The following is a 13,713-nucleotide window of genomic DNA, read 5'->3' as shown; positions in this document are numbered from 1 at the left end:
GTGGTATCCATGTCGATGATCTGGCACATCTTGCAGAGATTGCCATGGCAGGGTTGTGTGGTGTCGTGGTCACTGTTCTGAAGGTTGGGTAGTTTGCTGCAAACAATGGTTTGTTTGAGGTTGCGCGGTTGTTTGAAGACAAGAAGTGGGGGTGTGGTGATGACCTTGGCAAGATGTTCATCTTCATCGATGACGTGTTGAAGGCTGCGAAGAAGATGTCATAGTTTCTCCGCTCCAGGAAAGTACTGGACGACGAAGGGTATTCTGTGGGTTGTGTCCCATGTTTGTCTTCTGAAGAGGTCGGTGCGGTTTTTTACTGTGGCGCGTTGGAACTGTCGATTGATGAGTCGAGCGCCATATCCCGTTCGTACGAGGGCATCTTTCAACGTCTGTAGATGTCTGTTACGCTCCTCCTCGTCTGAGCAGATCCTGAGTATACGGAGAGCTTGTGCACAGGGGATGGATTCATGAATGTGTTTAGGGTGGAAGCTGGAGAAGTGGAGCATCGTGAGGTTATCCGTGGGTTTGCGGTACAGCGAAGTGCTGAGGTGACCGTCCTTGATGGAGACGACTGTGTCCAAGAATGCAACTGATTTTGGAGAGTAGTCCATGGTGAGTCTGATGGTTGGGTGGAACTTATTGATGTCATCGTGTAGTCGTTTCAGTGATTCTTTGCGGTGGGTCCAAAGGAAAAAAATGTCATCGATGTATCTGGTGTATAACGTCGGTTGGAGGTCCTGTGCGGTGAGTAGGTCTTGTTCAAACTTGTGCATGAAGATGTTGGCGTATTGGGGTGCGAGTTTGGTCCCCATGGCTGTTCTGTGCGCCTGGATGAAGAACTTGTTGTCGAAGGTGAAGACGTTGTGATCCAGAATGAAGCGGATGAATTGCAGAATTGCATCTGGAGATTGGCAGTTGTCGGTGTTGAGTACTGAGGCTGTTGCAGCAATGCCGTCGTCATGGGGGATGCTGGTGTAGAGTGCCGAGACGACCATTGTGACGAGGAATGTTCCTGGTTCAACTGGTCCATGGGTGCTGAGTTTCTGTAGGAAGTCCGTCGTGTCGCGGCAGAAGCTGGGTGTACCTTGTATGATGGGTTTCAAGATGCCCTTGATGTGGCCAGAGAGGTTCTCACACAGGGTCCCATTGCCTGAAACGATAGGATGGCCTGGTGTGTTGGCCTTGTGTATTTTCGGGAGGCAGTAGAGATCTCCAATGTGGGGAGTACGTGGGATGAGAGCACGTAGGGTGCTCTGAAAATCTGGATCCAAGGTCTTGATCAGTCTGTTAAGTTGGCGGATGTGTTCCGCACACACGAGTGCGGCCTCAACCGGGACCTGGGATTCATGTTGCATTACATTCATCCCCCACCATCTGGCCTGCGAAATCCTACCAACTGTCCTGGCTTGACACAATTCACATCCCTTTAACCTGGGGTTACCCCATCTCTGGATCTGTAAAGATTTAATCACCTGCTAATGCTCGCATTCCAAGCATTGTCTGGCATCTTTGAATTTGTCTATATATATGTTTCTGGAACAGACCTCTTCATTCACCTGAGGAAGGAGCAGCGCTCCGAAAACTATTGATATCGAAACAAACCTGTTGGACTTTAACCTGGTGTTGTAAGACTTCTTACTACGATTTTCCATTAAGGAAGAGAGTTGCTCAGGAGAATCCACGGCAAGACAACGCATTGCTGGTGTGAGCTGTATAGAGCTCCAGGGCCTCTGTTGAACAACATTAAAAAGAAACAGAAACCAGGAAGAAAGCAGTATAAAGATGATTTCTTGAGGTATGACTTTGTTAAGTGTGCCAATACAAATCAGGATGCAACGCCCATGTGTTATATGCAAGGAAGTATTGGCAAATGAAAGTTTACAACCCTCAAAACATCAAAGGCATTTGTAGACTAAGCATGAGGAGTTCGAGGACAAAGCTCTTGATTATTTTCAAAGGATGCAGTGGGAACCTAAATCATCAGCTGAAGTCCTCAGCAAAAATGTAACATTGAATGACAAAGCAAGTGAGATTGTGAGAACCAAGCAGGCTCACCTGTTGCATTAAAGGTAAGCAATAATGGTGGGTCGCAACAGGGGGTATGTGGCAGGGAAGGAGGAAAAATGGTTAGTTACCGATGTTGTTCCAGGGCAGCACGGTGGCGCAGTGGTTAGCACTGTCGCCTCACGGCGCCGAGGTCCCAGGTTCTTTGATTTGATTTATTATTGTCACATGTATTAGTATACAGTGAAAAGTATTTTTTCTTGCATGCTGTATAAACAATGCATACCGTACATAGGGAAGGAAGGAGACTGCAGAATATAATGTTACAGTTATAGCAAGGTGTAGAGAAAAGATCAACTTAATACGAGGTAGGTCCATTCAAAAGTCTGATGGCAGTAGGGAAGAAGCTGTTCTTGAGTCGGTTGGTACATGACCTCAAACTTTGGTATCTTTCTCCTGATGGAAGAAGGTGGAAGCGAGTATGTCCGTGGTATGTGGGGTCCTTAATTATACTGGCTGCCTTTCTGAGGCAGCGGGAATTATAGATAGAGTCAATGGATGGGAAGCTGGTTTGCTTGATGGACTGGGCTACATCACAACCTTTTGTAGTTTCCTGCGGTCTTGGGCAGAGCAGGCTCCATACCAAGCTGTGATACAACCAGAAAGAATGCTTTCTATGGTGCATCTGTAGAAGTTGGTGAGGGTCATAGCTGACATGCCAAATTTCCTTAGTCCTCTGAGAAAGTAGAGTCGTTGGTGGGCTTTCTTAACTATAGTGTCGGCATTGGGGGACCAGGACAGGCTGTTGGTGATCTGTTCACCTAAAAACTTGAAGCTCTCGACCCTTTCTACTTCGTTCCCATTGATGGAGGCAGGGGCATGTTCTCCACTACGCTTCCTGAAGTCGATGACAATCTCCTTCGTTTCGTTGACATTGAGGGAGAGATTATTGTCATCGCACCATTCACCAGATTCTCTATCTCATTCCTGTACTCTGTCTCGACATTGTTTGAAATCCGACCCACACGACTGGTGTCATCAGCAAATTTGAAAATCGAGTTGGAGGGGAATTTGGCCACACAGTCATATGAGGTGTATAAGGAGTATAGTAGGGGGCTGAGGACACAGCCTTGTGGGGCACCGGTGTTGAGGATGATCGTGGAGGATGTGGTGTTGCCTATCTTTATTGATTGTGGCCTGTGGGTTAGAAAGTTCAGGATCCAGTCGCAGAGGGAGGAGCCGAGGCCAAGGCCACGGAGTTTGGAGATGAGTTTCGTAGGAATGATGGTGTTGAAGGCTGAGCTGTCGTCGATAAATAGGAGTCTGACATGGGTGTCTTTGTAATCTAGGTGTTTCAGGGTAGAGTGCAGGGCCATGGAGATGGCGTCTGCTGTGGACCTGCTGCAGCAGTAGGCGAACTGTAGTGGATCAAGGCAATCCGGGAGGCTGGAGTTGATTCGTGCCATGTCTAACCTTTCGAAGCACTTCATGATGATGGATGTCAGAGCCACTGGACGATAGTCATTAGCTGCTGGACGACAGTCATTAATACAAACTCCGTCACTGTCCGTGTGGAGTTTGCACATTAGAATAGAATTTACAGTGCCGAAAGAGGCCATTCGGCCCATCGAGTCTGCACCGGCTCTTGGAAAGAGCACCCAACTTAAGCCCACACCTGTAACCCAGCAACCCTACCCAAACCCTTTGGGCACTAAGGGCAATTTAGCATGGCCAATCCATTTAACCTGCACGTTTTTGGACTGTGGGAGGAAACCGGAGCCCCTGGAGGAAACCCATGCAGACACGGGGCGAACGTGCAAACTCCACACAGACAGTGACCAAAGCCAGGAATCGAACCTGGGAACCTGGAGATGTGAAGCGACAGTGCTACCCACTGTGCTACCGTGCTGCCTTACAGTCTGAAGCGACAGTGCTACCCACTGTGCTACCGTGCTGCCCTACAACCTTGACTGGACTGTAGGGCAGCACAGTAGCATTGTGGATAGCACAATTGCTTCACAGCTCCAGGGTCCCAGGTTCGATTCCGGTTTGGGTCACTGTCGGTGCGGAATCTGCACGTCCTCCCCGTGTGTGCGTGGGTTTCCTCTGGGTGCTCCGGTTTCCTCCCACAGTCCGAAGATGTGCAGGTTAGGTGGATTTGCCATGATAAATTGCCCTTAGGTGTCCAAAATTGCCCTTAGTGTTGGGTGGGGTTACTGGGTTATGGGGATAGGGTGGAGGTGTTGACCTTGGGTAGGGTGCTCTTTCCAAGAGCCGGTATAGACTCGATGGGCCAAATGGCCTCCTTCTGCACTGTAAATTCTATGACAACATCTATGACTATTTGATGGTGTTAATAAAAACTCAGATCTCCTTCTAGGCTTGTGGGTCGCAAGTTGCTATGGACTCCAGATCAACCATAAGAGGACACCAAGGTCAACTTTCTGTTCACCTGGAACCAATACATCAGCAGCATCAAGAATTCTTCATTATTGGATTTTATATATTCTCTCTTATTGCCTGTACATGATTGCACTTCAATAAACAGAAAGTTTCAGGAAGAAATGTGGTCATACCAATTACCCTTTTTGAAATCAACCGCATACTAAAAGTTTAATTTAGATCAGTCAAATGATCTCAAACATTTCTTTTTTGGAATATATCTGCCGTACTGGGGATAAACAAAGACAAATGTGCAAGTCCAGATTCAAAGCAAACATAAAATATAAGCCAATAGCAAAGATGAGCAATCAGCTCACCATCGCTACACTGGCCTTTTGTTAGAGCAACACAAAACTTTGATTTATTCTCTTCCCAGGTAATATACTCAGATTAAGGGCATATTTTTGCATGTATAATGACTGGAGGTGATGCCCAAAATCAATGGCCTCCTGCATTGCTCAGAGCATGCCAAGCAAATTGGACCTATTTTAATGCTGCGCAGATGAATGGGACTGGAGGGAGTTAAAATCAGGCCTGGTACTGACTTTGCAGAAAGAAAAGACTAATCCCCTAATAACGTGAATTCTGTTGATGATTGGGATGAGGAGAAGGGGAAAAATGGTAACCAAGTCTGCTATTCTGAAATGATAATCAAGTAATTCTTGCGAAAAAAGGTACAATGGTACAAGCTCAGCTGAAATGCAACCTGCACCAATCCACCGACATCTCCCCACAAGAAAAGTAGGTGCCCATCTACATGCAAACCATAAGAAGAATGACAAAGTGCTGCATAGCTGTTAGCACAGATAGAACCATGCCCCAACAGTAGCACCTCAGGGGAGAGAATGGGGAAGGAAACCCCCTATTTCTTCTAGTATAATTTACAATAAATATAGGTCACATTCCATGGTTGCAAATTGTTGAACGATATCAAAATGTTGCATACAGAATGAAAATGGCACCATTGGTTGATCTGCAAAAATAACAAATGAACAAAGCTATGCTTTGTGAATTCACCATACAGGTGTATATATTCGTGGGCGGCACGTTAGCACAGTTGCTTCACAGCTCAAGGCTGCCAGGTTCGATTCCGGCTAGGGTCACTGTCTGTGCGGAGTCTGCATCTTCTCCCAGAGTCTGCGTGGGTTTCCTCTGGGTGCTCCAGTTTCCACCCACAAGTCCCGAAAAATGTTCTTGTTAGGTGAACTGGACACTCTGAATTCTCCCTCAGTGTACCCAAACAGGCGCCGGAGTGTGGCGACTAGGGGATTTTCACAGTAGCTTCATTGTGGTATTAATGTAAGCCTACTTGTGACACTAATAAAGATTATTATTCAGTCCTTGTGCAGCCCTCTTCACACTAAGGACACACTCCAGCGTGTTGTGTGGCATGTCTACCTTGGTAAAATAGGAGAGATTCAAATCAGATGAGCAGCTCAAAACTGAGCATCTATGAAGCGTTGTGGGCAATTACAATTGTAGCCTCATGGTTTGGCATATCCATCACCCTGCCATTACCATCAAGCCAAGAGATCAATGAGGAGTGTAGGAGAACATGCCAGAAACAGCACGAGGTATACCTAAAAAAATTAGGTGAAGCTACAACACAGGGCCGAATGCATGCTAAACAGCAGAGGCATACTATAGACAGAGCCAAGAGATCCCATACCAAACTGATCAGATTAAGAAATCTCTGCAAACCTGTAATATCCAGTTGCGATGAAGAATTAAATAATTCAAGCCTCCACAAACATCCCTAACATGAATGATGAGCCCTGTGCATCAGTACAAAAGATAAGGCTAAAGGATTTGAAACCATCTTCAGTGAGAAGTACCGAGACGATGATAATACATCTCAGCCTTCTTGTGAGGTCCCCAGCATCACAGATGCCAGTTTTCAACCTATTCGATTTACTCCACATGGTGTCAAGAAACTGCTGAAAGCACTGGATACAAAGTGCTCCAGCCAGTTCTCAGTTATAGCGATGAGGATTTGGGCTCCTGAACTAGCCAAGTTGTTCCAGTATAGCTACAACACTGACTGCGGAAAACTGGTCATTGATGGCCAGTCCACAAAAAGCAGGACAAATCCCATCCACCTAATTTCCATCAGTCTACGCTCATCATCAGCTGAGTGATGGAAGGAATTATTGACAAGTGTTATCAAGCGTCACTTAACTCACCAATAATCTGCACACTGAAACTGCACTGCACTGAAGATTCTATGCTCAGTTTGGATTCCGCCAGGGCATTCATCGCCAGACCCTATAACAGCCTTGGCCCAAACATGGACAAAAAAAAGCTGAATTCCAAGGTGAGGGGAGAAAGACTGCCTTTGTCAGCAAGGCAGCATTTGACTGTGTGTGGCATCAAGGAGCCTTAATAAAACTGAATTGACAGTAGTGTCCTAGGCCAAACCATCTTCAGCAGCTGCATTGACTTCCCTCCCATCAGAAAGCAGTTTGTGCCCACATGCAGCAAGACCTGGGCAGCATTCAGGCTTGGACTGATGAGTGGCAAGTGACGTTCATGGCAAACAAATGTCAAGCAATGACCATCTCAAACAAGAGAGAATTTAACCATCACTCCTTCACATTCAATGGCATTACCGTTGCTGAATCCCCAATATCAACATCCTGGGGAGTTACCAATGACCAGAAACGTAACTGAACCAGCCACATACCGTACTGTGGATATAAGATTGGTTAAGAGGCTTGGAACTCTGTGCAAAGTAACTCATGTCCTGACACAAACACCCGCCCCAACTCCCACACACAAGAAATCCTGCCTACCATCTACGAGAAATGTGATGGAATACTTGCCTGTAGGAGTGCAGCACCAACACTCAAGAAACCCAACACCATACAGGGCAAAGTAGCTGGATGGCATCTCATCCACATCTAAAATATTCACTCTTTCCACCACACATTGGCAGCAGTGCATTCCATCTCCAACATGCACTGCAACATTCCTCCTTTAACAGCAATTCCCGAAGACCCAACACCTCTACCACCTGGAAGACATGGGCAGTAGGTGCATGGGAACACCAACACCTGCAAGTCACACACGATCCTGACTTGGAATTATATCACTATTCCCCCACTGACAGTAAGTCAAAGTCCTGAACCCCCTCCCTGATGGCAATGTGAGTATACATATGCCACAAGAACTGCAGCAGCTCACCACTACCTACTCAAAGGATGGGCAATATATGCTGATCTTGCCAGTAAAGCTCACATTCCAAGAACAAATAAAAAGTCTTCTTTCCTTCCCAGTAGGCTGCCTTTTGGCCAATGCCCTGCCTTTGGGTCAATATTTTTGTGAGCTGTAAAGAATAAGCTGAGAAAGACTCCTCTCAGTCAGTGCGGTTACAAAATGTGTAACAGCTTTAAGATTAGCATCTTGGTGCAATAAAAGGATGTCAATCGCTGCCAATTCAATGGAGTCAATCAGAAGCTGGTTGAGCCTGTGGCTGATGTTAACTGATTTCTTTCTTCTCCAACTTCGACCTAAATGTCAAAACCCAATGATTTAAAGTCATATTATCTTTTTATAGCTAGCGCATACAAACAGACTTGTGTGAAATAACAGTACCATTAAAGTAAACTGAAAAAATACATGCATAATTCTCCATTCTATGCATTTAGCTCGGCTGAACTGTTCTCACTCACCCCGCCAACAACAGGCACCTTGCTCAGTCAGTTGTAAAAAGCACGAAGAAACAGATTTTGCTCCTTTTTTTCGCTCTTATCTTCCACTTAGCACATGCCCACAGCTGAATCCGACATATTAAACAACAATGTAATCTGGACTCAGACTTCAAAACAAATAGAACCATGAAGCATCAATGGAACTGAAAGTTCACAATTAATTTAGGACAGGCATCAGGAAGTGATGAATGTGAGAAAAATTTATGAAGTAAAGAAAATATTGAAGTTGCTCAAAATGCAAACAGAATCCACACTCCCTTTACTGGTTTGGTACCCTAATTGCAAGAATGTTTGAAGGAGATGGAGGCCAGAAAAGCACAGTGTAGGAAGCAGTAGTCTTATAATGTGCAAGAGTCTTTCCTTAACTATTGACCACATGCTGCTGCTCAAGTCATTTTCTTCCAATATTCTCTCCCAACTGGCGGCATGCCCTCCAATTCTTGTTACCCACAGATCTCATTGCACTCTCTTATTAAATAGTTTTTTAAGCTTAACAGGCTAATAAAATTGTGAAAACGTAAATTATCTGTATGTCCTCTTTCACTTGCCCTGACCATCTCTTGACTTGTTAGTTCCCACCATGCACAAGAATAGCAGCTCTGTCATTATGGCAGATAATGAAGGGATCACAGCAGATTATGTGATGGCAGCACGTGAGTTTTCTGCATGATCTTTTCTTATGCCGGTTTTATTTTGGGAAAACACTTCAATGCTTGGACAAAGTGGGAACATAACGTAGGTCAGAGTGGCCAGGCGACTCTGCCATTTAAACAATCATGACTGATTGCTAGCTGAACTCTATTTTTCCATCCTCTTCACACATCTCTTGATATCCAAAAATCTATCAATCTCAGTCACAAACATAATAAATGACTGAGAATCTAGAGTACTCTGGGTTATAGAATTAAAATAATTCACTACCTCTGAATGAAGATATTTATCTCCATCTCAGTCCTAAATGACTGACCTTTCAGCCTAAAGCTTTGATCCTTGGTTTTACTCTTGGACCAGGAAGGGGAGTAACTGGTCATTCAAACCTACTCTTAACCAATCCACAACACAACATTGCTCCAATACGTTGCACAATTGCAATTCTTTTAAGCATATTTTTTTCCTTTCACCAGAGGCACCGTAGGATACGGAAGCAAAAACCATGAACTGCCAAATGTCTGCTGCCCATATCCCAATTAATATCATGTCCCATTCTCCCATCACCACCTGTCCTAATTTATCCTTCTTTGGCTTGACACCAATTTTTGTCTATGCTCCTGTAAAATACCTTGAGTTGAGGTTTTACCAAGTTAAAGGCATTATATAAATGAAAGATGTTGCTGTTTCTGCATCCCCCACTTTCTTCAGCCTACTACAGCAGTCTACACATTAAGTGCTGGATTTCACTACCTGCATATTTCGGTCTCTCTTTTTATTCTTCTTTAAGATGCTCACTTACAACCTACCTCTGGCCAAGCCTATTGTAATGTCACTTCCATTGGCTTGACACTGATGGCATTCATGTGCACTGGGACATTTTACTACATTATAGGCTCTATATGAATGCAAGCTCTATATGAATGCAAGCAGCCGCTGTTGCTGGTGGTTGTGACCCAAAACTATAATTATCAAGAGACATTGGTGTGACATCAAATGAGCCTCAAAGTTACTCTGCTCTTATTGACAATGATTCCAATCTCATACGATCTCAGCAATGAAGGAAAACATCATTAAAATCTTCAGAATTTGTACATAAACACTGTAAATGAATTGAATATTGAGCTTGCAGAAGACAATAGAAACTTGCAGGTTATTTGTCAGCTTGCTTCAACTCACTGCACTCTCACAATCTCATAATTGCTTTAAGTCAATACTCATACATTAATTTCAATTACTCATTCACATTTTAAACAAAATTGGAATTTTCACATCATGTCAACAGTATTGTTACTTCTCATCAGGAAGAATATGTTATACATTTTTTTCTAAATTTCAATAGTCGTTTTACCTGGCCTCTGCAGCAAGCAATTCATCATAGTGAGAAGACCGCTGATCATCATCTTGTCGATAACGGATCACTGTGGCAAGCCCTTTACTCACTAGGGCTTCAGCAATGTTGCTGCAAAATAAGATAGGGAAACAGTTACTCACAAGCCTTCCACTTCTCAGAGAAACTATGTTAAGTACAAATTAAGAAAATATGTTCAGGGGCCCAATCACAAAGTTAGTTCAACGGGGATTCTGAACTTTGGAAGGCAGGAGTGAATAGAAAATATGTGATACCTAAAATAGTTTCTACCCATTATCCGAACTACCATCTCCCAAGTGACATGGTCAACATCAAACTGTATTCAAGTAAAAATTTACACACACAAATAGGTTGCGGCATTTCCATTAGGATTAACTCCCCACCAATAACGTAAGTCAATCCCATTGCTCAGAGAAGAAAATGATTAACAGTTGACCACCCAAATTTCCACAAACAAGCATTGAATCAACTATAACATTGTAACAACAGTTCTATTGGAGAGTAATGTTAAGTTAAGTTGAATAATGAAGGTTACAGTTCAAGATGGAGATCCTGAAGCTTTTCTCAGTAACTGATCCGATAGTGCAGGAGGCGGCAATTTGACCAAGCGAGCCTGCACCGACCCTCCAAAAGAGCACTCTACCTAGGTCCACCTTCCCCGCCCTATCTCCATGACCCCAAACATTAATCGTGACCAATCCACCTAACCTGCACATATTTGGACACTAAGGGACCTTGGGTAGGGTGCTCTTTCCAAGAGCCGGTGCAGACTCGATGGGCCGAATGGCCTCCTTTTGCACTGTAAATTCTATGAAAAAGGGGCAAGTTAGCATGGTCGATCCACTTAACCAGCACATCTTTGGACTGTGGGAGGAAACCGGAGCACCCGGAGGAAACCCAAGCAGCCACAGGGAGAATGTGCAAAATTCACGCAGTCACCCAAGACTAATAGAACCGGGTCCCTGCCGCTGTGAGGCAGAAGACCAGTGTGCCACCGGCTGGGGAAAGGAGTCAGTATATAAGCAGCATGAAACAATACAGAAACATCCCTTGGGACGCAACAGAGCTGGCCGCAACAGAGAAAATTGTCCATAATGGATGAGACACTAAATTACTTTTTCTTATTCTGAGATGTATGATTTGGTGATTGTAATTACTTGTGAAATTTCATCTCCTTTTGGGAAGAGGGTAATTCTTTTGCTCCATTCCATGAAGTTACTCTTTCATTCTCAAATATATGATATTTGTTGCATTACAGAACACAACACATTGGCTTTGGTTCTCATCTTATGTCGTGAAAATTATGTCTTTAAAAACTACATTTTTGCGGGGGGGTGGAGAAGAGAGAGAGAGAGAGAAAATACTGGAAATGACATGATCGGACTTATTGTTTTAAAAAGCAGTATGTTTTGTGGGAAATAAGCTGAGAAGCTGCCCTGACTTGTTCTTTTCCTGCCCTGTGTGATTATCAACCAGCAGCTCGAGAATCGTCACCTGCGTATAACTTGTCAGCATTTGGAAACTTGAAAAGCTGAGACGGGAAACATTGGTCCACTTATATATTCCTCTATGCTGAAGACCTTTTGGTGAGAACCTCCAGACATCTAGAAGGACGAGAGGCCGGTCTTCACACAACGGAGCTCCAGATCGACAGCATCAAAACCCTGCAAACTTTCTCCTTCGTTAAAAAAAAATCCATCCCTCCAAAGCCCACCTCTGCAGTGTCATGGGAATGTCACTTTAAGAAATGTTTGTCTTCTCAAGTGGTTGCAGTGATGTCAGTGTGTGGGAGGAGCTCGGCTCTAGCTCTGCTTTTTATTTTTGTTTTGAGCAGGAAGCTGTTTTGGAGCTGAGTTTTAATTTAGTTTTCAGTTGAAGAGCTGCATTCAAACCAAGGTGGTGTATTTTGGGTCTCTCTCTCTCTAAAGAATGTCTCCAGATCACTTGATGATTTCAAAGTAATACCTGTTTCTGTAAGGAATGCAAACCTACTGTCTTTGTTAAAAAGGGGTTTTGACTTATGGAGGTTGTTAGGAAAGTTACTAAGGGTTACCTAGAGAGTATTGTACCTTTGGGGGAAGTATCAGTGTTGGTAGTTAATAAGATTTTTACTGTGTGTTTATAAAATGTTAACTGGATTCATAGGCGAAACATTGTTTTTGTTTAAAAAATACTTTAGATCTCTGTTGCATCACACTTGTAAAGTAGGCCCATGTGCTCCCCATAACCAAAATCTATTCAAAGTTGTGGGTCAGGTGAACGCCATGATATACTTTGGTGTTCTCTAAACCCTGACCCATAATAGCAGAGACCCGATTGTTTGTTTGTTTGTGCATGTGTACGTGCATGTGCACTGGGGTATTTTTAAAAAGGGATAGTTTGCTTCCAGAGTACAACTGTGTGTGTACCAGTTCTCACAACTAAAAGTTTTGTTTCAAGATAAACTGAGTTTATAGAAAGAAGAAGTCTCTTTTATTGAGTCTAATAATCAGCAACGGAAATAATTGACCATTTTGGTGAGTGAATTAAACTTTTAAACTAATGGTGTGACCTGTGGAGTAGTGGGGTTAGAAACAGCATGGCGGTACTGTGTTAGCACTGCTGCCTTACAGCACCAGGGACTTGGGTTCAATTCCAGCCTTGAGCGACTCTCTGGGAAGAGCTTGCACATTTTCCCAATGTCTGCATGAGTTTCCTCCCATAACCAAACATGTGCAGGTTAGGTGGGGAGTGGGCCTAGGTAGGTGCTTTTCAGAGGGTCAGTACAGACTTGATGGGCCGAATGGCCTCCTCCTGCACTGTAGGGATTTTAAGGAATTCAATTGCATACTCCTCCCATCCCGGTCGGAATACTTCTGTCAGCTTGGCTCAATGGTAACACTCAACTCAGATAGAGTGCCAGTGTTATTAGGACACAGAAGGAAGCTATTTGGTTCATAGGGCCCATGTCAGCTCTCTGTAGGACAATTTGGTCAGCTCTATTCCTCTGCTCTACCACTGTGCCATTCTAATTGCCAACATAATTTCCATCCAAAATTGTCATCTGAAAAGGAAGATTGTGCAGGGTTACGGGGAGAAGGCAGGGGAATGGCATTAGGTGAGTTGTTCATTGGGAGAGCTGGCGCAGCCACGTTTGGCCTTCTATGTCATAACAATTCTATGATTCTGTCATGGTTGTGGTTTCAAGATCCATTCCAGCACTAGAGTACATCATCTCCGCAGCCTCCAATTCTGAGGGACCACTGGAGTCAGGGGGGCAATCTTCCAAATGAGATTTATAACATGATGAGGCATGGTACTGGCAAAATATGCACAAGAGAGTACCAAGATACAGATTCAGCCACATGAGTATATGAATTAGGAGTAGACCATTCGACCCCTCAAATCTGCTCCACTATTTGATGAAATCATAGCTGATTCAATAGTGACCTCAACTCTCCAGTCTACATTGTTTGATCAAGAATCAATCTAACTTAGCCTTAAAGATATCCAACGACCCTGCCTCCAGTGCTCTCTGTGGAACAGAATTCCATGGAC

General features: G+C 44.0%; 1 protein-coding gene across 1 annotated transcript in view; it reads right to left on the bottom strand.

Moving 5' to 3' along the window:
- The window catches only part of snd1 (staphylococcal nuclease and tudor domain containing 1), a 1,317,969-nt gene that overhangs the window by 982,122 nt on the left and 322,134 nt on the right, over window positions 1-13,713 (bottom strand). Inside the window, exon 13 of the mRNA XM_072471188.1 lies at window positions 10,156-10,266. Coding sequence (XP_072327289.1) covers window positions 10,156-10,266 — 111 coding nt within the window. The remainder of the gene's footprint in view (window positions 1-10,155; window positions 10,267-13,713) is intronic.

Source organism: Scyliorhinus torazame, chromosome 13, assembly GCF_047496885.1.
Source record: "Scyliorhinus torazame isolate Kashiwa2021f chromosome 13, sScyTor2.1, whole genome shotgun sequence".
NCBI classification, from domain to species: Eukaryota; Metazoa; Chordata; class Chondrichthyes; order Carcharhiniformes; family Scyliorhinidae; genus Scyliorhinus; species Scyliorhinus torazame.
This window is presented reverse-complemented; position numbering and strand designations above follow the sequence as displayed.